Source organism: Erithacus rubecula (assembly GCF_903797595.1).
Source record: "Erithacus rubecula genome assembly, chromosome: 1".
Taxonomy (NCBI): Eukaryota; Metazoa; Chordata; class Aves; order Passeriformes; family Muscicapidae; genus Erithacus; species Erithacus rubecula.
Window position 1 is genome coordinate 19,809,519 of NC_136658.1, and position 26,593 is coordinate 19,836,111.

At 40.4% G+C, this 26,593-nt stretch overlaps 1 protein-coding gene across 1 annotated transcript; it reads right to left on the bottom strand.

Moving 5' to 3' along the window:
- DPT (dermatopontin) lies at positions 1-26,323 on the bottom strand. Its single transcript, XM_079331405.1, has 4 exons — positions 25,964-26,323; positions 16,340-16,465; positions 6,973-7,080; positions 1-1,371 (listed from the first exon to the last, which is right to left on the bottom strand). Exons 1-4 carry the CDS (start codon positions 26,260-26,262, stop codon positions 1,305-1,307), a joined length of 600 nt encoding a protein of 199 aa, XP_079187531.1. The 5' UTR covers positions 26,263-26,323; the 3' UTR covers positions 1-1,304.
- Between the last annotated feature and the right edge of the window lie 270 nt (positions 26,324-26,593).

Below are 26,593 nucleotides of genomic sequence, written 5' to 3' on the forward strand. Positions count from 1 at the left end.
TACAGCAAAGCAAAACCTATCATTCCTTTATTGGACAAGAGGGTATGCTTGTAAACATGCTAAAAATGCTTGGAATATGGAAACTCACTGTCAGACACCACTGTTTCATATGAAGCCTTGCAGCCTTAAACTGGCACATGGAGTCATCATGCCCTTGAGCCAGCACCACCAAAGCCACTGCTAACTTCACCATTGAATTCATCAACTAAGAAACTGAACCCTAAATTTTGGCTTTTTCTAGAGTGAAGATCCTACCTCAGATCTTCCTAAAACAGATAAATGTTCTTTCTTGTTGGACTGCAGCTGCACTAGTTCTGTGCAGTGTTGAAACATGGTCAGTTTATACTTTATAGGCAATAGGATCTGCAAACTGGAGGAATCTAAGTCACTAACTTTGTCTATTCTAAGCCAAGAATGTATTACCAAGGGAAGATGGATGTTGTACAGGCACCTACAGTGGAAACAAAATCCACCTGAAAATCAGATTTCTGAAGAATGTGACATCTATATTTACTGAGAGTGAGTGGCCTGACCTACTCCTGGGTTTGCCCAGAGCAGAGTTTTTGGTTAGTTTTGCCGTTAGAGGTTTTTTTAAGACAATATTAAAGAGACTCTCAGTAAAACTGGGTTAGACTTGTGTTTTTATTGGTGGATCTACTCTCCTTTTTATTGGATATTGCTGTCTTCCTGTTGTAAATATCTGGAATTCTCCCGTGTGGGCAGACCTTTGTTGCAGTGGAATTATGCTGACAGCTGTTAACAGGTGATGCCAGATGCAGCCCATCAGACACCTCCCAATAACATTTTCTGCACACTTCCAGCTCTGAGAAGCTGGTAGAGGTCACTGGATTGGTTCCAAGTACAAAGTAGAAGACAGGAAAAGTCTAGTGCATGTTGGGAAGTGTATAGTGTGTTTCTACCTCATTCTGAGTGGCTCTGCTGGGAAGCCATTTATATAAAGCTGCTATGTGAAAGGAAATTGTGCATGTTTAGAATGGCTACATGTATATATAAAAAGGTAACTGTGCATATGCCATAGATTTGTGTATCATAAACATGTATGTCATAAGCAAATTTAGTTGGGGGTACAACTGTCAGTGCAGCTTGAAAGAGTCCTCTGAATTCACTGTTGCGAGCATGTGGACTGGCAATTTATGTATTAGCTCCAGAGGGAAATAATTGTGTCTTCAGCAGACTGCTGATGGTAACTTTTTGTGAACCTAACTGACCTTCTTCTGTAATCACTAATCCTCATCCCACCCTGTCTGTCCCCAAGCTTTCCAAGTGAAGTACACTCAATATTTTTAAACATTTTGAAATGGGCAGTCATAATCTGTCATCCTGCAGACAATAAATTTCCACTGACGATCCCTGCATGAAAGAGAGACAAGAGAGGTGTTAGTGAGCCAGAACTGCAGAAGATGCTACACAAGTAAGAATAACTTTATACCAGGTATTATGGCAACAAAAACATCTGTCTGTCATTAGCTACCTTTCATCTGAGTGCTCTGTGTTTTTAAGAGCCAAAAGGACATTAAATATGTGTGATAGTTGCAATTGCCTCCCATTTCTTTACAAGATAAGAAAATCAACTCTCTGAATAAGTAGTCTCTGAGTATCCTTCAGAAGACAATGAATCCTGATGATGATCAGTCCTGAATTGACTTTTAATCAGTGACCAAGAGGAGAAGGATGATTCTGTCAAACGTTGTTGTCATGTCATATGTTATTCAGTAATGTGGAAAAAGTGAAAAGTATTTGGGTGATTTTTAAGCTGTGTCTGAGGGGAGTTTTCCATACAGCAAATTTCACTTTTTTTTTTTTTTTTAATGTGTTTCGCTACTAGGTCTTACAGTGAGTGTCCCTTAATAAAGATCTGAAGGAATTAACAGTAAGAGAAATGAAATTCACTTCTCATCCTTGATCAAATCACATGTAAGGAAGAGTAACATTTACAAGTGTAAGGAGAGTCTATGCTCTTTGCAGTTTGTGAGTGGTATTCTCTTTCAAGAGAGTGATAGGAAACCTACAGTGGAGGCCAGTGACTTAGTGTCCACAGGCAACAGGCTACAAATTTAATTTCCACTTTTGCTTATTTCGCAGTAAATTTTTCTTTGACAAATAGGCATGAGTTGAGAGGATCAAGTACTGTCCAGCTGTGAAGGGAATATTGAACTTAGGCTGCTTGACACTGGCTAACTTGAATTTAGATCCAAACTACAGTCCTTGCAGATGGCAGATGTCATTTCTATTGACAATGGATAGTCCTTCAAGAGGTTTCTGGAGGCTTGAATTCTACTGTTCTAAAGTTGAGACATGGGGCAGGTAATGTTGCTGGGGTGATTTAACAGGAGCTTGTATTTTAAGACTCCTGTACCTAACTGGTGCCAAACTGCTGCTTCTTGGGAATGTGCTGAGACCCCTGAGCCCATATTTTGGTATTAACTGTGCTTACCTGGTGTCAGTGACTGGGTGACCTTGTCCTGGAACAAGACTAATTTCTTAAGCTCTCTAGGTATAGGTATAAAATGTCTCATTGCAGGTTTCCTTAACTGGGGTTTCTTAATTGGAAATTTACTGTGCTATTAAATTACAGATTTATACTGAGTGTCATTTGGAACTGGGTCTGTGTCATGCTCATCAGCAAGGATGATGTAACAGTTATATAGTGTTTGACTTTGGTTTTCTTTAGATCTTTCCTAGATGTTTTAAATTTGTAATTTCCTCATAAAACTGTTACCAAAGGTTAATGAAATGCAAGATTCATTTTTAGGTTTATTTTAAGAATTCCTTATTTGGTCTATGTGCATGCTCTTCAAAGACAGCTATTACTCTTTTGGTCACTAAATTGCCAAGAGAAATAAAACATAAAGAGGACCCTTCTGTGGAAAACAGGATTATGTTGGTCAAAGTTAAGGTCTGCTAAGTTAACACTCATTGTCAGAGAGACCTTTAGCTCAAAATCTTAGATGAAGCTTTTCTAAAATAGAATTTGTGAAGTTAAAAGTCAAGCTCTTTAAAGGAAATGTATTTTAGTCACCTGAATTAATAACATGCTTTGAAATACAGGAAGAGAATTATTTCTGAAGCTGTCACTTCAGTTTGGACGTGCAGACACCAGCATATATGCACATGGTTGACACATTTATGGCATATTACCTTTTATTCCCCTGTTACTTGTGTTTGAACTCAAGCATATATGCCCAGCTTCTCAAGATGCAGGCAATTACTTTGTACTATTAGTGCTTTGTGCTTATTTCAGTAGTTATCAAACTGTTTCAATTCGTAGATCCCTTACAAGTTTACCAATGGGGATGCAGATGCCATCAGGAATTGCCTTATGAGGTATACTTTAGAATATATCTGAACTTGCCTTTGCAGATCCTTAACACCAGTTTGTAGGTGTCATCTCCTCCCAGTTGCTAAATTCATGTATTTTCCTTGGCTTTGGGAATCAATACTGAACTGTCACTTTTGCTTTCCAGCTGTCATATGCTGTCAGATTTGAATTTTTGATGTATATAGAAATTTCTTTTATCTCCAAATATTGTTGAATAATCTGTTTCCAATTCAGTTAAAAAATTCTGTGAATTCCTATTCATATTGAGTTTGACAAAATCCTCTTTCATCGGTCATATGAAACTTATTAGGGACCTTAAATACCCTATAATTTAGCTCAGTTGAGCTTGGTGGATGTCCAGCTTCTCTGGACATTTCAAACATGCTTTACTGTTCAGGTATCTGACTGTTGATTTATTTTTCAGTGATGATGTCTGAGCAGTTAAGAAATAACAGGCTATCTGGACCACATAAATAAATGGAGCAGAGAACAGTTTTGTGAAAGAAATGAGCTTATGACAGTCTGCATGTGCTATTTTTGTACTACACAGTGAAGGACTGAAGGACAAGCCGTGGCTCTTAACAAGAACTCCTGGTATTTTGTTCTCCTTGTCCAAGATACTTGCTGCAGGTTGGGTTGTGAGTGTTCCAGTGGTGATCTCTGGACTCAGGAGACTGATCCAACCAGATCACAGCCATGTAACAATGCTCCACCAGGAAGCCATACCATCATCACTTGGCATGTTTCAGAGCTGAGGCTGAAGGTATTATGTTGTTTGGTTTGTGGGTTTCATTTTGGAAGCTGTTTTGCTGAGGGTTTGCAATGTGTGTGAGTATGTGGGCACTTTCAGTTGTTTACAGCCTGCTTCACATAGCCCATGTCCTCTGAAATCTGATTGTATCAGCCTGTCTAACAAAAGATACTGCCCTTTCCTGCTAATGTTCCCTTATTTATGTCCTTAGGTTATCCTGTCTGCATCAGTGTCATCACCACACTCCTGAATGGGTTTCCAGAGATACTTCAGACCTTTTCTGATTCTTTCCAGCTGCTTTTACCTTGCTTTATAGACAGTTGTTTTATCCTTTTGAGCTCTTTAAAATGAGACTGGAAAATGTAAATACTAACCACTTCTGAAGTCCTTTCTCCACAATCGAGCAGTTAAAACCTTTGATGATCAACAATAACTCTTTCATTCATTCCTGATACACAGGCATGGAAACTCACAGAGAGTGGTTACAGAAATGCTGATGGGGATAACATCATTCTAAACTTTCTACATCCTTTGCCACAAGCATTACATGCTGTCTCAAATATCCTTATATCAACAGTGGACTCAGTGATGCAATGTCTTAGGAAGTAGGAAGGGAAGATATGATTCTGCAAGTTTATTACCTGTTTGAAGTGATTCATCTTAAACTGAAATACTTTCAGAGGCTTTTTTTTTTTTTTTTTTCATCTTTTTAGCTCAAAAACATTGTCCATCATGAGCTAAATCATATGTACACAAGTTTAATGTGCTTGGAAATTAATTTAAAAATTTTCACATAGACAAGTGGGAATGTACATTTTCCATGCAGGCTGAGACTCAGAAGACCTTTTCCTGCTCCTGTCCTGCCTCATGAGCTGCAAAGAACCATTAAGGATGATGAATTTTGCTGACTTTTGTGATTCATACTGCTCAGGAGGAGTGTTACAGCCTGAATCTGAATTCTGAGCTGTTGTAACAAGATATCTTTTTCCATTTCATTCTCTTGGCAACACAAATTGTTTCTGGTTGCTCTGGAAGCCAGAGGGCCAGAAAGTTCATTGTTGCAGAAAACTCTTCAAGTTTACAATTTACAAAATACTTTCTCTGTAGTTTCAAACTGCTACTATTGCAGGTGTATGACTGTAACCAGAGCAGAGACAGGTCAAAGGTGTGCTTGTGGCTTCTTACTCTTCTAGGCACTGTGGTCCTGTGGGAACCTGTACTCCTGATGTACATTCCCATGATGCTGCCTTTGCTCCTGACCAGCTGCCCCACTGCCACCCTGTTCTGAAGGCTGCCTTCCACAGTCTGGGGCAGAAATCTGCTCAGAAGCATAGGCTACCTCAGCTGCTTTGTTTTCCAGGCTTGTCCTTGTGATTCCAGACTTTACCCTGGTCCACATCCAATGGAGTCTGGATTCCAGCTGCAGGGGAATGCACTGTCTGCCTTATTTCCCCTACTTTTTGCCACAACCATGAGGAACAAGGATTAAGGATAGCACTGGGGAATATTTAAGATTAAAAGTCCTAAATGGGGCTGTCCCTTGTAATTTCTTTACCTAAAGCAATAAAAAATAGTTTTGAATCAAGTATCTGAAAGTTATTCTTCCACTCCTAGGAAGAATTTGCAGACATGGCTTCCATTTGGTAATAAATAGGATAATGTATTTTAGCCAGGAAATTACAGTTATGGATCTGCAGCAGCCTTACAACCTGTTGTCACTTCTGGAAAAGCCTCCTTATTTTAGGTGAACTTTTGGTTAAGGGATCTAAGGGTTAGTACACTTTGGCAAGCTGAGAGTGTTACAGTGACAAAAACACTTTGGCTGCTTTGACTGTTGTTAGAGACGGCTTGAAATATTGATGTCTTGACTCCCACTTCTCTCTTCTCTCCCCCTTCTCATGCAGCCCATCTTGGCAGAGCAGTGCAGCACACCTTGCCTTGCTGTCTGTGTTGTGCTTGATAACAAATGCTTTAATATACTGGACTGAGGTGCCTAATAAAAGATATCAGCTCATGATTGATGTATTAGAGGGCAGCTTGAAAGAATCAAGATCCCTCTCTCACAATCAGATTTCAGTGACTGCTTACACTCTTCTTAAACCTGCTCTGTTAGGATCTCTGTAGCCCTAGACAGACAACAGTGTGGGATTTATGTTAAACTCCAATTTAAAAACTTTGCTGTTGTGCATAGTAAAAAGTGAGAAACATTCCTTTATAACTGAATGGAAAAATTGTGAATCTATTTGCATGACTATGACTTCACTGGATGTAGGGCTTCTCCCAAGAGGATTAGCAAATGCCAAGAAATGACCGGGACTGATCAAGAAAATGTAGTTAACTCATTTTCTGGAAAGGGATCAAGGTGCACGACACTGCCTGAATTCCTGGAGTGGCTTGAATCAGTTAGAATTGTGCTGAAATGGATTGGGCAGTTTAAAGCATTCAAATTGCAGTTCATATAGTCTTAAGTTTGCATGCTGGCAGATTCCCTGCTTCCACAGAAAAGTGGACCAAAATAGGTCCCTCATTTCCTGGAGGCACAGAGTGTTTTTACTGAGCTCAATGAAATACGCTCTGACTAGAGGCAGGTGAGAAGCTACCCTGAAGATCTGTTGTACTTTGTAAAGGTCAGATTCAGCCTAATCTACCACTGCTGTATTTTTCAGTGCTCAAATGGACACAGCAAACGATCCCCATCAGCATGTCCTGCTCCTGATACATCACTCTGGACAATGAATCATATATGCTGTGAACTTTTGTCCTCAGAATTACTAGTGTGATGCTGAGTACCACAGCAGATGGTGTGTAGATATGCACTGCTGGGGGAAAATAAAAAAGACAGACTTTTAAAAATTTCTAGTGAAACAGATGAAAACCAAACCTGTGCACAGCAGAGAAAGTTGTGGTTGCCCCACGGATGTAATAGTCATAAGTGTACATCATCATGTCCATATCTTCTCCATAGTGTCCTGGGTATTCTGTTGTTAACCTTTACATAAAGGAAAAAGAAGGTAATATAATTCACCGTCTTATAGAAGAGTCCAGTTGAATGACTACAACTCCATTAGTAGATTTCTCCTGCTTCTTTGGAAGTCCTTGTTTCTTAACAGCACCACAAGATACAGTCTCCTGAGACTTGCCTCTATGCAGCTAATTCAGACAGCTATTTGAACAAAATTCAACAACTTTAGAACAGTAAAGAGCAAAGTGCAGTACTGGAATATATGTATATATATCTGCAGCTCTGGGATGAAAGCAATCTGAACAAGAAGATAAACCTTGTCTACTACTTACGTCTTTATTGCAGGTATTTGCTCTTGTGAGTCTCTTTGGTTTGTGGCTGTAGACTGCAGTGAGTGTTGCCAAGTCAAATGACTCTAAGCATTTATCCATTTATGAATTATATTAAATGAATGTAACAATTAATCCATTAGTCTGTTGTTTCCTCTTTCTGCTTAATTTATAATGTAAAAATATGGGATAGTATTTGTGCAGTGTATTTTATCTGAGAACCTCGAAGTGCTTCTTAAATTATTAATGAAATTATAATTGCTGCTTCCCTGGGAAATAGGCAAGTAATACTGTAATTCATTTTACAGATAATGAGCAGGTTCAGGAAAGGGCTGGAAGCTTGACCAGTGCTTTCTGTCAACATTATATTTGAAGTCTGAATGGAAACCTGGCACTCCTTGTATTACACCATTTTACATAGGAGCTGCTACTGGAGTTGTCAGCTTCACTCTGAAATGGCAAAGAGAAGCATCAGGTTGCCTGTAAGGGAGATGCTGTCCCTGTGGAAACAAGGAGCCCAACTCCTATTGAGATTAACAGGGTTAAGACACTCTCACAGAAATCCTGACAACCTTTTCCTGACTTAACTCAGCCCAGGAGCAGTACTTGAATGATGCTTTAAGGTGATTCAAACACTTTCCAGCGAGCACTGTCTGAGTTTTTATGAGATGCTCAGGGTATATTTGAAGCCAAACCTGTAACTGTTGGGGAAATCAGAAGCAGAACTTTTACGTGAAAATGGAGGTACTCTGGGCTATTAAGTTGCTTTCAAGGTCATATTCAGCTTTTTAATATGAAAGATCATTCATTTGGAATATCATTCCTAACAAATCATTTTTCCTTGACAAATGAAAAATGTGTCTGCATATGAAGCTCAAGCATGACCTTATAAAAGCCTCAAGTCAGTCATATCTTGTTCTCATGCTTCCTGTCCTTTGGCCATGACAGTCATCACACAGATTCTGAGTTTTAGTACAAGGACACCCATCCCAGCGTGTGTTTGGGAAGCAGAAGATCAGGCCTGGTCAGTGTCTGTTGTCTCAGTTCTGACCAAGCACACATGGATGTGCAAAGCCCTTGTAGTACTCTGCTGCTGGTAAGAAATTACAGCAGTATTTCACAGGTATGCAGACAGATACTGCGGACTAGGAGAAAGAGAACAAGCCATGGACACTGCCCACTCAGCCAGAGGAGAGTCCCCATATTCACTTTATTAATTTGAAGCCTGAGTGTCTGATAGTGCATCTTCAGAAATTCCAGAGTCATAGAAGGTTTTAAAAATTAAGATCAGCTATGGACCAGCAATTAATTTTGCATTCTCGCATCAGCTCCAGGTCTTGACACTTTGTTTAGCTATTATTATAAGAAACCACTAAGACGTGTGTTTTTATATGTTCTACTAAATGTGTTTCATAACATCTGTTTGGCACTTAGCAAGGAAAATGTTCTGTAATCTTGACCAGCAGTATGTGCTAGGCAGATGAGACTGTGCACAACACAAGGTTAAAAAGCTGCTTTTTGCCCTACTCAGAAACAGAACTGAGAGTCAGTTCTTTGAACTTCTTTCATGAGCCTCTCAGTTGAAAAGAAAATATGATGACCAACTTCTGAGTTGCTGTGGTCTGACAGACCTTTTGCAGAGGCATGCAGTATTATTCTGCATTCTTTAAGTACAGTGGGAGTCTCTGTTTAGCTTCCTTCTCTTTTCTTTCTAACTGCTGTCATCTTCCCCTCCCTCTCTATTAACTTCTCCACATTACCATGCTGCCTCTTAAGGCTCCTCTGCTAAAAAATGTTCAAAAAGCAAATCTATGCAATTACCAAAAATAAATTATTTGGAGAGTTGAACTGCTCTGAAGTGTGTCTTGCTTCATAGGCACATGCCTACTGACTCCTTTTGTTCTGGAGAGAAAAATCACAAATAGTGCTATGACAGCAGTGTTAAAGTTCACATGAGTCTGTGTGGTCTGTCTAATTCATTTCTCTTTGATGATTGCTGTACTCATTTCTGAAACTATTCCCCTAAGTCCCTGCATTTCAAAGTTGTCTGGCTTGCACTATGTGCTTTAGAAGGAAATGCAATTGATTGTCCATTTAGCAGGGCTCTGTGGTGTATCCCATTCCTTTTCTATTATCTCCATTTTTTGAATCCTGGGGGTAATTCACACAAAATGAGTCTGCACTTAGAGTTGCTCGAGTGTTTAATGTGTAGGGATAATCAGTATGTGATTTTCTCATCATGAAGGGTAGACAAGTCATATAAGACAGCCATTGTGGGTCATCCCAAGGTGGTCTGCCTGGCACAGGACAGTGGTTCCCTCAGGTTTTCCTGTAGCTTGGTCTTGTCATCAAGTACTTAACTGAAAATGTTAAATCTTTTACTCATGAATACAAAGTGCATATCAACTTGTGAGCCACCTACCATGGCCCTACAGATGCATAATTTATTCACAAACATGGCAGCATTTATAAGCCATGTGTGGCAATGCATGGTTTGTACCCAGGAGGAGTCAGGAAATGAGTGTGAGACACTCTTTGCTCTAGTTAGTGAGGATTTGCCTGCCCATGGATGTTTCATTTGGGAAAAGCCATCCACAGTTGCCTTCACAGTACCCTGTAAGCACTTCTGGCATTGAACTCATAGAAAGAGAATTGAGCTAGGGGAGCAGTAAGAAGCCTGGAAATTGCCAAGTGTCCAAAGTAGCTGCTGCTGTTTGGGGCTGGTGACAGGGGCCCTAGGAAAGAGGCTGGCAAAGCAGCTGTGGGAAGACCTGTGTTACAGCAATTGTGAGTTCTAGGTACTGAGTCATTTGGTGCCAAACAAACACTGAGGGGCAGGGGTCAGCAGGGTGCATTTAGTGGAATTGTTTATTAAACCCAGATACACACACAGGTGTGTTAAGTTTGGGAAGGGCTTGTAGGGGAGAACAGAGTAATGTGAGACCCTCAACAAGTGGTAGTCTTTTCAGTCTGTATAATCTGTTTACAAGAAAATACAGAAAACAGAAACTGGTTCAGCTTTTCAAATCTACTACTGGGTAGTATCAGGTGTATGATGTTTGGGCACAAGACACTTGAAACACCAGTGGCATTGTCAAGAGAGGAGAAAAAAAGTAATTCTGTGTAAAAGACTGGGAAACAAAGTCTTGTGATAAGGGGTATCAGTAGTTTGGCCTGTGTGTGAGACAGCAGGAAAAGTTGCCAGAAAAAGGTTATTTTCACATTGGCATTTTTAGCTAGAATAGAGTTGATGTGGAACAGTTAATCTTTTCAGTGATTTACATTGCTCCAACCATCCACGTGTTTTCCTAATGTATTTCAGTATAATCCTATAAATCTTGCTCAGGGTAGGATATGTATTGAAAAAAAAGGAATTAAATCTTTACCAGGGTTACAGTTGTTTTTATTTTAATCTGAAAACAGCTGTGTTGTTTATTTTCCATGGTGAAGAATTGCTATGGTAGAGATTAATAGAAAACAGAGTTACTCATTTAGCACTGAGAAGAATGTTTTGTATTTATCTACAGTGATCTGTGGCACTCTCTTAACAATTGACTTCAGAAATAGTTATTATGAGTCTATTATTTACTGATAAGAAGATCAAGTCACACCAATGGCCTTAGTATGTACAGCATTCTAATTAAAGAAATAAATGAGAACTGTGGGTATGCCTTCCTTTCAGATGCCAAGCAGACAAAAAAAAATGAGTCTTTTAAAACATGAGAGATAGTCAGTGGTAGAACAGTTTTTTGCTCCAATTGTGGAATAGACATTCCCTGAAAGTAAGTACATAGTTTTGGAATATCTTACACTGTTCACTTCTTGTGCAACTACAGTGTTAACAAGATGAATAGCTTCTCTTTAACATTCATTTCCCTCATCATCTCCGAACTCTACCTCTAACAGTGTGACAGCCAAAGGAAAGAGCTGTTCCATTTCAAGAGGAAAGCATAGGCTTTGACATAAACTTTCTGCCATTTGAGGGCAAGGAGTGTCCCCTGAATGGCCTTACTTTCAGATGTTGTTTACAAGTGCCACAAGGCCTACAAGTTACATTCAGTGAACATGAGAACTATATGTCTCCTTAATCAATTTCAACTCTCCCTCCAGCTGGGAGACAGTGGTGATCTGCTTTTCAAAATCCTTCCTATGCTGAAAAGCCTGAGAAGGTCTTAGTAAGCTGTCTACAGAAATTCTGTCAACTGCTCTGAGTATAGATCCCAGATTGCCAGGCTGCCAGGGAACTAGAGGTGTCCTGGAGCTCCTCTAGAGATGAGAAGTTCTCTTGTGTGGCCATGTCATGTTTTGGGGTGCAGTTCAGGCTCCAGGCTCTGAGCCCATACGTTCACACAGGCACACCACTGCTCCTGTGTTTCCACTGTGTTGCACTGCAAGCCACAGGCCCTCCCAGGGCTGAGGAGCCACGAGGGAGCACAGAGGGAGCAAAGTTCTTCCAGGCCTGCACAAGCCCATGCAGTGCAGGTACAAGCAGCAGCAGACAGCTCAAGGCAGCATGTGCCTGTTGCTTAAGAAAGATACGTCCAAAATTACTTGGCCAGATTTCCAATGTCAGATCAAAAGTTTCTGCTAAAATGTCTCTGGAAGATGGTCCTGCAGATTGATATGTTAGGTTGTGTTTAATGGGTAATACTTAAAAAAAAAAAAAAAAAAAATTACCCTCCCCAACAGTTAAATACATTTTTAAAAATGGAAAAAGGAGGAATTAGGGGTGGAGTGGGAATTGGGTTGTCCAGAACTGCAAGTTTCCCTGACATCTATCCTGAGTTTGCCTCTTGGATTTGTATCTCTGCTACTGGTTATCTCTGAGAAACCTGTATAGGATCACATAATTTTAAATGTCTTGTGTGGCAGGTTGAATCAGGAAAACAAATAAGTACTTTAAACTCCCTAACTCTTGGAAAATGTAATTGTTGCCTGGACAATGTCACCATGACAGAGAACAGCCGCAGCTCCAGACAGACCTTCTGGCATTTGAACTGCTCCTTGTTTGGAGAAGGGAAACAGCCATAAACAGTCGGTGCAGACTTGGGGCTGCTCTGTGACATGTGTTTGTTTTCAGAGTATGGAGTAAAGCTTTCATTTCCTGGCAAAGAGAAAAATCAGAGCTCTAATGGGACCACTTAGTGACACTGTCTCTGCATCTGTGATAGATTTGCTTTCTTTATGGTGCAAATCAGCACGCAGTTAATTTTACTGTGGTAGCTTTCCCTAGCCAGGTAAAGAAAGCTTTTCTGCCTCCTGTGAGGAATGTCAATTATTTTCAGTATGTTAAAAATGTGCAGAATCTGTGACAAGTCTTGGCATGATGAAGAAGGAAGCTAAGTATTTGTAAAAGAATTTACAAAGCAACTGCTAAACTATGAGAAAACTATGAGACTGGAAAATATTTGTAAGTTTATTTTCAATATGAGCTTACTTCAGAGGTAAACTGGGAATTAATGGCAAAAAGATGAGCTGTGAAACAGAACTACTGCATTCAAAGAGTAAGGATATAAACGCTAATGAATAAAGTCCTTCTGCTTGTATTTGACTTCAGTCACTCTGTTAAGCAAACTAAAAGCAAAGTGTTCGTTTCAATCAACATGGTGGTATTATAAATTAGTATTCCAATAAATACAAGCAGTTTTCAAAAAACAGAGGTGTGTTCTAGGTGTAAAAACCAGGGCAAATTCTATCAAATCAGTTGCATGGCTCATGCACCTAAGAAAAACCTATCTTTATTCATTGTAGGGTCATCACATTTCAGAAGGAATGTATTCCTGAAGCAGAAGAGACAAGAGAAGTCCTGCTTAAGGATCAGCTGTTTTACTGCTTTTATATTTACCAGAGAGGCCTGTATGGAGACAACTGGAGGAGGAAGGAATCACATACTCAAGGTGAGAGTTAATTTGAAACAGAATTTTGTCAGACTTCAGGTTTCTTAAAAATGCATTTCTGCCCACACCTGGTTTCATACTTAAGGATATATGGCACATTAAAAGTCAGGGCTGCTGAGAAACTCTACAGCGTGGATTTTCTTTGAACATGGATTTTCCTGTGTAGTGTATGATCCACAAAGTACCACCATCATTACATACTTTCCTGGGATTACTTTTCCACATAGTCACATACTAAAAGAAACCTTTGCCTGAAAATAAGTCTCTTCGACCAAAAAATAGGAGTCAGCAGCATGTTGATTGCCATTTCTCCACAGTTATTTTATTAACAAAGAGTTTCTGGAACAGAGCAAATACTATTATAGTTTGGGGCAGAAACTGCAATAAATAATGATGTACTATATACACACATTTTTGTTGTGTCTTACATGCATATACAATGGTAGCCCAGAACTACTTTGCAGTTTGTTTGGAAAAATATTCTTTCTGTCAAGTGCATCTTAACAAGTGCAAGACACAGACCAGAAGCATGATGTGTGAACAAAGTCTTGTGGCAAGAACTTGGAAATGCCAATGAAAGGTTGTGAGTGAGATCTCCTGATCTTAGGGCATGGGAAGTTTGGTTTCTGTACCCTGGACACTGAAACTTAACAATTCAGACAAGTCACATCTGTGACTTCACAAGTAAAAGTGAGTCCAAAGCATGGAATTTCACAATTCCCTGGTGAAGTTCTTGTTGGTTATATGTCACCATAACAACCTGTACTCATCCAGAGTACTACTACACTGCCTAGGCAGGGAAAGAGTAAACCAGAAAAGAAACCATTCCTAGCAGATGATAGAAAAGAGACCACTGTTTTGGAGGAGAGACTTTATCTGCATGCTGTGGGTCCTCCAGTAATAAAATGTTCCTATGAGGGACCCCAGGATAACACTGGTGAAAAGGGACTTCAAAAAGTCTCTGCTACAGCTCTCTGCTCCAAACAGGGTCAACCACAAGGTCAGACCAGGATTCTCAGCTTTTATTTGGTTCAGTCTTGAAAGCCTCCAAGGAGCCTCAATGACCTCATAGAAGAAGCAGTTTTTTTACATGCCACTGCTTGGCAGTCCTGCCCTCAAGCATGTCAGCTGCACCCTCTAGTTTGGTGTCATATGCAGACTTGGCCAGCATGTGCTCTGTTGCCTCATCGAGGTCATAGATAGAGATATTAAGCAGGACAGACACCCAGGCAGGGTATCACCCTTTGACCACTTCCCTCTGACCCTGTTAAACCACCATATTTTAACACATCTAGTTGTCTGTTCATCCAGACCCTAACACCCTAACTTGGATAACTGTGTGTGGAAAGAGCTTATATATACATACACGTTGCTAACTCTAAAGCAGAATGTTTTTTTTAATGAACCCATAATCACAAATTATGCACCAGAAGCTTTTCACAAGCTGGTGACACAGCTTCCCACCAGTTTTAAAGCTCTCCCCTCCCAGAAGAATGTGAGTATATGGGATTTCTACCCTGCTTAGAGAGAAAAATACTTCACCTGCTTTTGAAATGCTGCCTTTTCTGCTTGGAACTGCAGGTGAACTGCACAAGGCTTTTTAACCAAGCACAAAAATGGAGTGTTGTCACTTTTGGAAATATAAGGGCAGTATAGGAGTCTGTGTGCAGCTGAGATGAAAACTAAAGGCTTTAGTAACCCCAAACATTTACATTAGGATTTGCCTTACTCTGAACGCCAATTTGCAGAAACAAAACTGTTCCCAGTTGTCAAGACAACATCTGAGGGAAGTAGAACTGTCAACAATAACAAAAAAAAGTCAGAGATTTCCGTCATCTCTCTGAAAAAATATGCAATATTAGAGGAGTACAAGAGACTGGAAGAACTGCTTGAAAGTCTGAGTGAGTTTCCCTCAGAGGGAAGAGCCTGGGCAGGTGTGTGAATAGACCCCTAGGTCGGGAACATCCATAGGCAATGTCTGCTGGAAAAGGAGGCAGAAGAACGTTCAGAAGAGTGTTCAAAGATTTTGTTACAGAGTTCCTGTAACTCAAAGACATTAAAAATAATAATAACAAAAACATTTATTTTCCTGCTGGCTGCAAGGAGACTGAAGGATGAAAAGCGAGGCAGTGCTGTTGTGTTTGGCCAGTAGCCAGCCAGCCAAGTAAGACCAACAGGCACACAAACAGTTTGTATGCATGTCAATGGGAAGCTTCTTTCAAAGCTGAGGTCTGGGAAAAAGTATTCAAGCACAGGTTGACTTTCTTTCTTTTTCTTTTTTTTTTTTTTTTTCCTTAAATGCAAACAGATTATTCTTTTTTATCACTGAAAATAGTTAAATTGAAGCTGAATGTAACCCTGGGGCATAAAATTATGAGTTCTCTTGAACAGAATGGATAAGAGCAATGTGAGATGCCCCTACACAGTCTGCTCCTGTCTTTGGTTTCCATTTAGAGAAACCACACCTGTGGTGTGTTTTAGAGAGACTGGGAAGCTTGGCATGCATAACTAATTTTTCCACAGTCTCCATTAAGTTGCCAGTACCAGTTGTGGTACTCTGCTGAGTTTTGGGTTTATGATCCGTAGCTCATTCTGACTTTAAACAGTTTTGAGAGAGGAAACATAGTAATATGCACTATTAACATTTTTTCTGAGGTAAGTGGTATAAGTTCATTCTTGTAAGTTTGTATTGTGGCATAAATGTGTAGCACATATATGCTCCTGCTTCAGTAAATGTGCTGGATTTATAGTGGGAAAATATCATTGCACTTTGGAGACTTCTGTCATGGTTTCCAGCACAGCTAGTCTGTTGCTTATCACCCAACCTGTTTATTGAGGGCCTGCTGCTGCATTGAGCTGTTCACTATATCTGCACTCTCATTCTCTTCCCTTAGCCTTGCATCCTTAAGAATCCTGTAGCAAACTGGAAATTACATGCTTAGCTCCATAAAGCACAGTTAACTCTTTTTCAGGCAAGGTTTCTGACAGGTCAAGCAGCCAGACATTTACAGGCAGAGCTGGGGGAAGAGGCTCAGAGGTTTGGTGTCTGCCTGGACTCACCAGCAGGAGTACGGGCACCTCCGGCTGTAGCGGCAGCAGTAAAATTGCCATTCACGGTCCAGCACCGACGGAAAATACTGACTCTGGAAACCAGCCACCAGCCCATTGTTAGAGCAGGTTTGATACCTAATAATGGAGGGAAAGAAGAGAGCACACAAGGAAAACATGGTGTTAGATTCCTTGATAGTATCAAACATTTCTCAAAACAGTATTAACATTTTTGATAGAGAGTGCAAGTTAAGGGTTTGGCTTTGTGCTGAGAAGCACTGTTTGCTCTTGCTGTGGGTAGAATAATTAATTTCTAAGAGAAAGCAGCAGTAGTTAACTGATCTCTTAACATTTATGTTGCACTTAAAACTGATTAATCAGGCTGAAGTATTTAATCATTCTAGCATGCTAACTACGAAAGATTGTTTTGGTGTTGGTATTCTCAACTGTTCACAAATCATGAGACTGACTTCAAAATAGTCCATTAATATTTTTGTCTTTAACTGTTGGTGTTTGAGAATTTGGGCTTTATTGAACTAAGCTTTTTAACTACTTCTCTACCACCGAAAAAAAAAAAAAAAAAAAAAAGAAGTTTGAGAAGCTATTTTATAAAATATGTTAATTAACTTCTTTATTTTCTTTTGCAACTATGTGTCCCTAGGGGAAGGGATTATTTATTAAAAACATTTAGGCTTATGATAAAATCATTATTTGATAGCAATCACTTAAGGAGAACTGCGATTCAGGTGTTATGTAATTTCAAGACTCACATAAATTTTATGACTGGATTTTCAAAAGAAAAATCTGCTGCTTCATGCTTCCTGTGTGCTCAGTAATACTATCATACGTGCGAATCACTGCCTTCAGGCAGAATAGGTCTCAAAGCATGCATGCCTCCCTCTATCTGCACATTCTGTAAGACCTTAACACTGATACCCAAAGTAATTCAAGTGGTAATCAGTGTGAATAGCTTGCTTCTTGGAGGCTAAAGACAAGGAGCTCATGAAAACAGACAGGTCATTAGTTCAGCCATTGAGTGCTCATTCTCTCAAGCACCCTCCCGGACTCATTGTTTCCCTATCGTGAAAATTACAGGAATGCTGTTTCTTCCATCCTTTTCCTTTTCTTTCTTTTCCTTTCATCAAGGAAAACCTGCAGCAAACTTTCTCTGCTATTTTATAAAATCAATTACAATGATATATCCGAAAGACACTTCCAGAATTAACTGTACGATTAACAAATACCAAAATTCTCCCTTAGTTTCATTCAATGACATCATGATTTATTTTAATGACCCGAAGTTCCCATCAGGGAAGACACATCATCTAGAGGAGTTTGGTGTTTGGAAAGTCATGCACTTGTGCACAAGGGTGTTAGTGCTTGCAAAGACAGTGTGAGGCTGAAGTGTCTTTATGCAAAAGCTGAAAAACTGAACAATTTTGTCCAGTGCAGGGATGAATATCCTTGCCTAGTTTTCAGCATCCACTTTTGAACTCAAGGGTTTCTTCTCTGTCTCTTCTGCTGCGTTCTGTTGCTCAGACAAGAGTGTTTACATTTGTTTATGTCCCTGTATCTCCCACGTTGATGGGGCCACACCTACTTCTTGTGCTTTGTGAGACTCGTTCAAGGACCTCCAGAGCTCAGTTGTGATGGGGACTCTGAGTTGCCATGGTATCACACCAAGTATGGCAGTCTAGCTTTCACTCAGAAAGAGCAGGACTTTGATAGGAAGTTGTTCTGGTTTTTGGCACATAGGCCATAGGAACATATTCTTAAGACTCTGTGTAAACATATTGGATAGCTGCAGATGATTGGTGTTACCCTGGTGGAAGAATGCTTGAAACACAGCAATATGGGAATTGGTTGTACCTGTTGCAAGATGAACATTGAACTGTATAAAATAGCAACAAACATGTGCCTCATCTTCCTTCTCTCACCTTTCCAAGTTTCCTGCATTTGCACTGCTCAAGTCCTCACTCCCCTGGGAGATTTTCTAGCTCTTTTGCATAGATGCAATAATGGGAGCACTTGGTTTCTCCATTTCCTCTGCATTTCTGTCAGAAGCTCAACACTGCCCTGCAATTTCCCATCCCCACCAAACAGCATCTGATATTCCTGCTCATTCTTGTCTTTGTGGGAGGTTCTTCCTTCTTGTCTCTTCCCACCTGCTCACATTCAGTCTGGGAAGTCCTGTCCTCTTCCCCACTGCCTTTGTCCTACAATAGTTTTTATTTTTCTTGATACATTATTTTCTAATAATATTGTCCAGTTGTTATTCATTTTGAAAGAGATGCTGTTCATGGACACTTCTCTCTATAGTGAATGGAGAAACAAACCTTGCTAACATAACACTCATATGTTTACATGCACTCATATTTGGGTGCCAGATATTAGGAAGGTGTGGTTATTTTTGATTCTGATTCTATCTTCTCATTATAAGTTTGATTAAAAAAGTATAATTGATGTTGCCTTAAAAATTACTTTCTTAGATGGAAAGTATACCTGGGCATAAGTAATGTTTTATAATTAAACTGAGGTTTTGTTTAAACATAATTCAAAATAAAATTCTAAATACACCTTAAAACTCATGTCCACTTCTCTCTCTTTGCCTCTATCTCATACACAAGGTCCTATAATCTGTTCTTCAAACTCAGTATTAGGTTTAGCAGAAGAAAGATAATAGTGATGTTGAAGTACTTTTCTTTAGCTTTGAGATAATGTAAAATTCATTGCCTTAATCTTTCTAGTTTTCAAGTAAAATCCAGATACTCCTTCAAAAATGAAGACATCTTTTCAGAACTGGGAGTGCTTATTTGCGAGCTCATATAAAATATTTCCTTCTTTCCTTTTCCCAGCTGGCCACTTTCCTACAAGTAAAAAAGTAATTCTTTAAGAGTAACAATCAACCCCTATCCACACACCTTCTCAGGCAGTTGCTCTGTGCACTAATCTCAAAACAATATTTCAGAATTGTTTCCTTCTCTATTGCATTCACTACTCTTGTCACAGCAAATCCTGAAGCAAGTAGAGTGAATAAAAACTAGTGATTCAGGAACTTTGATTTATAGCCAAGCCAAAACAATGCTTTTTTCACAAGACCCACCTTTTAACACTTTTACTATAAAGGGTAGTTCAGTATTCAGAGTTAACGTGGCTGGGTTCTCCTTACTTCTGAAATCCTGACATTGCTAAGAAGAGAGGAAAATGGCTCTTACAAAGTGAATGCAGAAGAACGTGAGAAACTGGCTGGGACTGTGTGGGATTAAACTTGGCAGTGGATAGGTTTTCTTTTTCTTGTTGGCTCAAGTTGCGAAGTGTGAAGCATTGCCTTTTGGATCTGGTACTGGGAGAAGAGGCGGTGAGCTGGCTGCTAGGGGGGAGTGAGAAGATTGGTGGTGAAGATCAGGTACTCCTGAATGGGAAGTTGCCCTTGACTTGAGTACAGGTGTGGGAAATGACTGTAGTGCTCCATATAATGCCTCATTATGGGAGAAGTTCTGTGTAGTAACAGGGAAATGGTATCTGAGACTTTCCTGGCCTGCTGTGATTCCTGTGAAAAGCCTCTTCTCTGCCAAATCTTCTTCTGAGCTGGTTAATGAGTCTTGTACAGTTGAATTCTGTCATGGCAAGCAATCAAAGCATGCATCCATGTTACAGATTTAATTCAGGTCAGAACTGCCTTTTTTCTTCACTGGTGAACTTTTATCTGTGAGACTAAAGAAGGGCTGGTATGAAACAAGCCCACCCAAAATGCATACGTGAATTTTGGATCCATGAATGACCTGTTTCACCCTATAGATTCTCTTGAATTGTGCCACATTATTTGTGAACATCAATAACAACCTCAGTAGCCAAGTGCTGTCTGCCAGACTGCATACAAACATTGCTTACAACAATAGAATTGTTTTGAGCAATGAAATTAGTTTTGGTGATACTTCATACTTATGCCTGCATCTTAATTTTGCTCTCCACCAAGCAAAACCTCAGAGTCTTTTGCCCCATCTAATGCTGTGTGGTAAACCTCCCTTTGAGTCCCCGTGTTCCTCAAGTACATCAGCACAATGTTATCCTGAGCATGAGAGCCCAAAGAGGAAACCTGCTCACTACTAATCTGCCCAGGGGAGCCCAAGTCAATTTGCAGGAAGTGGTGCTGTTAGAGCCTGCACTGAATTCCTCCTGCACTGATTGTGATCATGCTCCCTGAAGCTCTCTAGAGACATGCAGAGGCTGACTCACAGCTCAGTAGCCACTGGGTCCTGCTGCATTGAGGGTGATTTGTTCCAAATAACGCGATAACCTGAGAGCATCATTCCATGTCCCTGTGGAGGGAAGGCCCTATACTGCTTTCCTGAGTTAGCCTGGTGGAGTATCTTCCCCTCTGTGTGACTGGATTAATTGCAAGATGAGAGCTAGTTCAATGGTCAGTCTATTACAGAATGGAGAGACATAGGAGGTTGAGGTCAGGCTCAGGACATTTGCAACTCTGGCACCCAGACAGAGGGAACAACTTTTATGTGTTTGATTAGGCCATGTCAGTCTCCAAGAGCCAATTCTCCAAGGAGTCTTCCCCATCTGTTGTGCAGTGCTGGTACATGTTGTTAGGACTTCCATATGCCAAAGGCAACCTCAGTAACATCTTCAGCAGTATTTCCTTTCATTCAGGGGGTATTCATGACTTACTTTTTTCTGCCTGACCAAGTGAAGGCAAGGCCATTTTCACCCTGTTGATTTCTTCTTGACAGTAGCTGATGAGACCTCCTTTTCTACAGAAACATTCCTTTTCTCCTCAGATGCTCCCATTGGATTCAGTCCATTGCAGCTGTGCTAAATGGACTTGTAACACTAATCCTTTAACATAAACTTAAGGCTCTGAAGAAAATTAACTTGTTTGTGTAGATAGTACAAATGGGAACATTTTCAAAGAGCAGATGGATTATTTGGTTTGGGTAATACAGCCTAAGATTTGAAATTTGGGATTGGTCAGAGATTGGAAGCAAAAATAGTTCCTACTGATATACCAAGGTGTGGTGCCAGAGCCTGAATGGGAGGATCCTTTGCTCAGTAGTCTGTCTGCCCACCTAGTTTGTGGACAAAGAATGGGAATGGGAAGGAAAAATCTAGTTGTGTGTTTTTTTCAAGTCCCATCTAAACACTTTCTCAGAAATCTAAACAAGGAAAAGAGGCAGTAAACATGTAGTAAATAGCTCTTGGCTGAAAATGCTTCTCCTTTTTGCTTTACAGCTAACTGGGAGTATATTGAAGATGTGGCATGGTTTCATCAGTATCATGTGGTCTAAATTGAACTTAGTTTCCTGGAGAGAAGAGTTGCTTGTCTTCATTTGCAAGCTTTTGTTCCTTTGTTTGTGTGAGCCCTGTCGTTTGGTGTTATAGTTTTCAGGCAAGAAAAGAAAGGATTTCTTAAAACCCTTGTTCAGAGACTGGTCTGTAGAGACAACTCTGTAGCATTCAACAAAGCAGTGAAGAACAGTCTCAGTCACTCAGACCTTAGGTGGTGAAATATTTAAGCAAGGTAAAAGTTTCTCCAGTACAAATGGAGATAAGAACATAAAATTTGTGCTCCCTGAAAAGACAGGATTCTTTGAGAAGCTGCAGCATAAAATTTAATAGGACTGCAGAATCAGGGCATGCTCTGGAGACTTTTCCCAACTCCAGACATGGAGTAATAATTTCCAAATTATCCAGGAACTGGTTCTTGCCCCTAGTTGCTCTCTCTGTTAAATGTCATCTTGGTTAGCAGATAGCTAACCTTAATCTGAAGGAATAAAGTGTTGAAACAGATTCAGCAAAGCCTTTGTACATGTACTTAACTTTAAACATGTTCACAGATTAATGAGGCTGAGAAGGCATTCCTGATCATCTGATCCAATCTATTACCACAATTTCCCCTTTGAGTCTTGCAACAGGTTCACAAGCTTTTTATGTCCTTTTAGCAAAACACAAATGCACATAATCTCTTCAGAAGTGTATGGACATATATGATTATCTTCAGCAATGCATTTATGCAGTGCAACACCATAGTTAGGTATATTCTGAAATGCCACTAGGTAATTCTAAGTAGCTGTCAGAGGGGATTGGTCATCATGAGTCTGCCCCCTGGTCTCTCCATTGATCCTGAAAGGAGGCAAAGGTCATGAACTAAGCATTATTAGGCATTAGATGCCTAATGTGGAACCATGTCATTGTCTTCTTTCTGTTGAAGAGTTCTTTAATATCTGAAATATTCGAAGTTTTATGGTTTGATTGTCTAAGTCTGTATAATCTCTAGTGTTAGTGAAGGATGTAAACTTACCAGGAAGCTCAGCCAATGATTCTCTCTTACTCCCAACTCTCTTGTCCCTGTGGTCCCCCATCCATTTCTGTCATTTTGCCCCAAATACTAAAGGCCAAAGAAAATAATGAGTTGGAGACACTTTGTTCTCTCTTTTATATTCCCTCTGCATTTTCTCTCTTTAGCTTTTTCTTTGTTTATTATCTTTTCAAAAGAAACCTCTCTTGAGTTTGTCTCTATTGTGCAAGTGCATAGCTGTCAAGAGTGGTAATTTGAAAATCACCATTTGAAATTTGAAATGCCATAAGCATAATTTGTCAAAGGTTATTTTTTGGTGTTTCTGCCAGAATAGATTTTCTGACTAGGGTTCTGGCTGAGAAACCGGAGGGAATTCAGGGAAGAGCTGTAGGTATGATCAATGCTTGCTTAAGAGTATTAGAATATGAAACCTCCAGAGGAGAACTAGAAGAATGGTGGTGTGTTCTACCTGAAAGCAAAAGCATGGGTGAAAGTGTGTGGGTGAGGGAAAGGCATAGCTGTTGTCTATTATTAAGTAAAGAGATTTTACAAAAGGATGCAGTAAACTTGTTCTCATTGTTCAGTGAAGGTAGGGCAAAGAATGAACAGCCTCAATTGCAGCAGAGCAGCAGCCTTTGGCACTGGCTCCCACAGCATACTCCTGGAAAAGCTGGAAGCCCACAGCTTGGACAGGTGGTGGAGTTCACACTCCCTGGAAGTGTTTAAGGACAGACCAGATGTGTGGCATGTGGCACTCAGTTGACCTGGTGATGTTCAGTCATAGGTTGGACTCAACAATTTAAAGTCTTTTCTGACCTAATTGATTCTGCAAAATTTTAGCAAAAGCTTGGCAGACTTGTAGTTACTGGTGGTGCAAGCAATTGAATATCCCTGGATGTGGTGTGCAAGGGGAGACAGAATGCTCTGTGACACAGAGCTGAAGAGGGAATGTTTTAATCCATCTTTCAAGGCTGGGAAATGAATTAGCAAGTCCAGCAGAGTGCTGTGTCAGCTGATATGAAAATGACTTATTGCTCACCAGCAGATTGGTTTACTGGGAGATCAGCATGGAAGAGAGTTGGCCAAACAGGGGCTACTGGTGCAGATGGTAGCTCATATTTGTGGTCCCACTTGATTATTGAGTGAATCTTTTTAAAATTGAGGATGGCTCCAAATAGCACTGAGGTGAGTGTGGAAGAGAGAGAGAAGAGGAGCACCTATGGGAAATAAAAATGCCAAGAGAGAAGGCAGGATTCTCAAAAGTCCCCCAGGATATTTCTATGCCATCACATTAATTAGAGGTTACACTGGCCTAGACTTTGACTTTAGTCAGGGAGGGAGGAAGGAAGGGAGGAAGGGAGGAAGGGAGGAAGGGAGGAAGGGAGGAAGGGAGGAAGGGAGGAAGGGAGGAAGGAAGGAAGGAAGGAAGGAAGGAAGGAAGGAAGGAAGGAAGGAAGGAAGGAAGGAAGGAAGGAAGGAAGGAAGGAAGGAAGGAAGGAAGGAAGGGAGGAAGGGAGGAAGGGAGGAAGGGAGGAAGGGAGGAAGGGAGGAAGGGAGGAAGGGAGGGAGGGAGGGAGGGAGGGAGGGAGGGAGGGAGGGAGGGAGGGAGGGAGGGAGGGAGGGAGGGAGGGAGGGAGGGAGGGAGGGAGGGAGGGAGGGAGGAGGGAGGGAGGGAGGGAGGGAGGGAGGGAGGGAGGGAGGGAGGGAGGGAGGGAGGGAGGGAGGGAGGGAGGGAGGGAGGGAGGGAGGGAGGGAGGGAGGGAGGAAGGGAGGAAGGAAGACTAGTGAAGAAATACTGAAAAAAACTCCAAAAACTAGTAAAGGGAGACAAACAGAGATTAACAATTAAACAATTAAAGAGGGGTTGAAGAAGAAATATATAGGAATATAGTTTGCTATAGGAAAAAAGTAGGCAACAAAGAGTGAAAAGATTTTTTAAGAGGTGAAAGAAAAGATTCAGATAATACACTGTGGATGTAGTCATGCTAAGCACACAGAACATGGTGATGAATGGTTACATAACAGAAGAAAATGTTCTGTATAGACTTATACAGTATCCTGTTTGTAAGAAGTGAACTTGAGCAGTTGCAGGCAGGGATTCTTAGAAAGAGAATAATAAATTTATTTTGAACAAATGAATGTCTAATTCAAAATTATTATGCAATAAATACAAAGTGCATCAATGTATAAAAAAATGAAGAAGTCATCCAGGATTATCACAATGTGTTCTTTTTGCCTGTTTTGCAGCTCTCCCCCTTTTTTTCAATTCTTATTCCAAAATTAAACATAGGGTCAATCATTTTTTCCCCTAACAATTGCATCAGCCATAGGCATGTGTCACGTGGTAAATGAAAGAGTATGAATAATTCAGAACAAAATTTTGAATAATTTAAAAAGCAGAAACTTCACATTTCATTGCTAACCTATTCCCATATAACAAAATTCAAAAAATCCCATTCCAATTTCTGGGATAAAACCATTTAAAGTATTTGAAAATACTCATTCCTATATGCATTTCATTCTGTCCAAAGAATCTTTCAATCCCAGAGTTGTCCAAAACTCTGTTTCCAATTTCATGAAAAAAAACCCAGAAAATAATTAAATAATGGGTATTCTGCCCAAATATGAAACAATATACTTATTTCTAGAAATCATTGTGGCTATATAATGTGATCACCTTTGCCTCCAAAGCTGATGGAAAATGTAACATTTAGTTAAGCAAACTAACAGCATGAGGGAATTAGCATGATCTTCTGCTACCACCATGCAGAAATATATGCCACCATCATTGCTTGTTAGCATAGATTTTTGGCTCCTGTGATAACAGCTCAACTTGAAAACAGCATTTATCTATGCCTAAGCCAAAAAGCTTAGCAATAAAAACATAAATCAAAGAGCCAGTGCAATACAGAAATTATTTTTCTAGTGATAAGTGCATGAGGATGGAGCGAGCAGTTTTGCAATTTGTTTCCCAGTTTAGTCACTGATTCAATGTGACTTTTCAAGAGGGACTTTATGCTCTCCTCCCCGCAAGTGCTTGCCTCATTTTCCTTATCATTGAAACAATAGCAAGACCGAACCACTTCACATCTGAGGTTTTGAAAGACTAAAAGACACTGACACCCTCCAGCAAGAAATTGCTACAGAGAAGACAGATGTGATGCTGATCAGCTCCCATGCATTGTGATTAATGACAGTGAAGGCAGCAAAGCCGGCTGGTTATCAGGGCATTCATATGCATTTGCATTGCTCTGACCGCAGCATTAGGACCCGCATTCCACAGGGGCGGTCAGGGCTGTGCCCTCCAGGGATGGTTGGGGTTATCCTACCATTCGGTTCCTGCCCTGTTGATCTCTTCCCACCAGCACTCTGTCGGCTCACCGAGGCTCTGGGATGCTGGCATGCAGGCATAGTTCCACAGTCTGTCAGAGCCTTCCTTCTTGCTGAAGACACTTCTGACGGCCACGATCACCTGCCCATGTGGGCACTGGAAGTTGAAACCTTGCCGGTACACATTGACCCATTCATCATTATCTCCATAATTATAGGGACCATAGTAATAGTCACTGTACTGGCCCCATGCCACAGTCACCAGAGGCAGGAAGACACAGAGAAGGAAAATGTCCATCCTGAAGATGTTCCTGGCTTAGAAGTGCGCCTCTGGTTTGTTGGGCTGGTCCTTTTATATTGCCTCTAACATTTGGCTTCCAGATGTTATGTTTTCAGATCCAAGTGCAGTGTGTCATTGCTTAGCAAACCTTCTCTGAGCTACAGAGACGTCCAATTACTTTTAAGGTGGAATTCTGCAAGTACAAGTGCAGTCCTTAAGAGCAGGGTCTTCTCACCACCACAAACCATCTGTGATCCTTTACAGAGCTACTGTACACAGCAAGCTACATGTCTTGGTACAATGCCACAGACATCCCACTTTGATCCTCAAGACCACGGTTAAGTTTGAA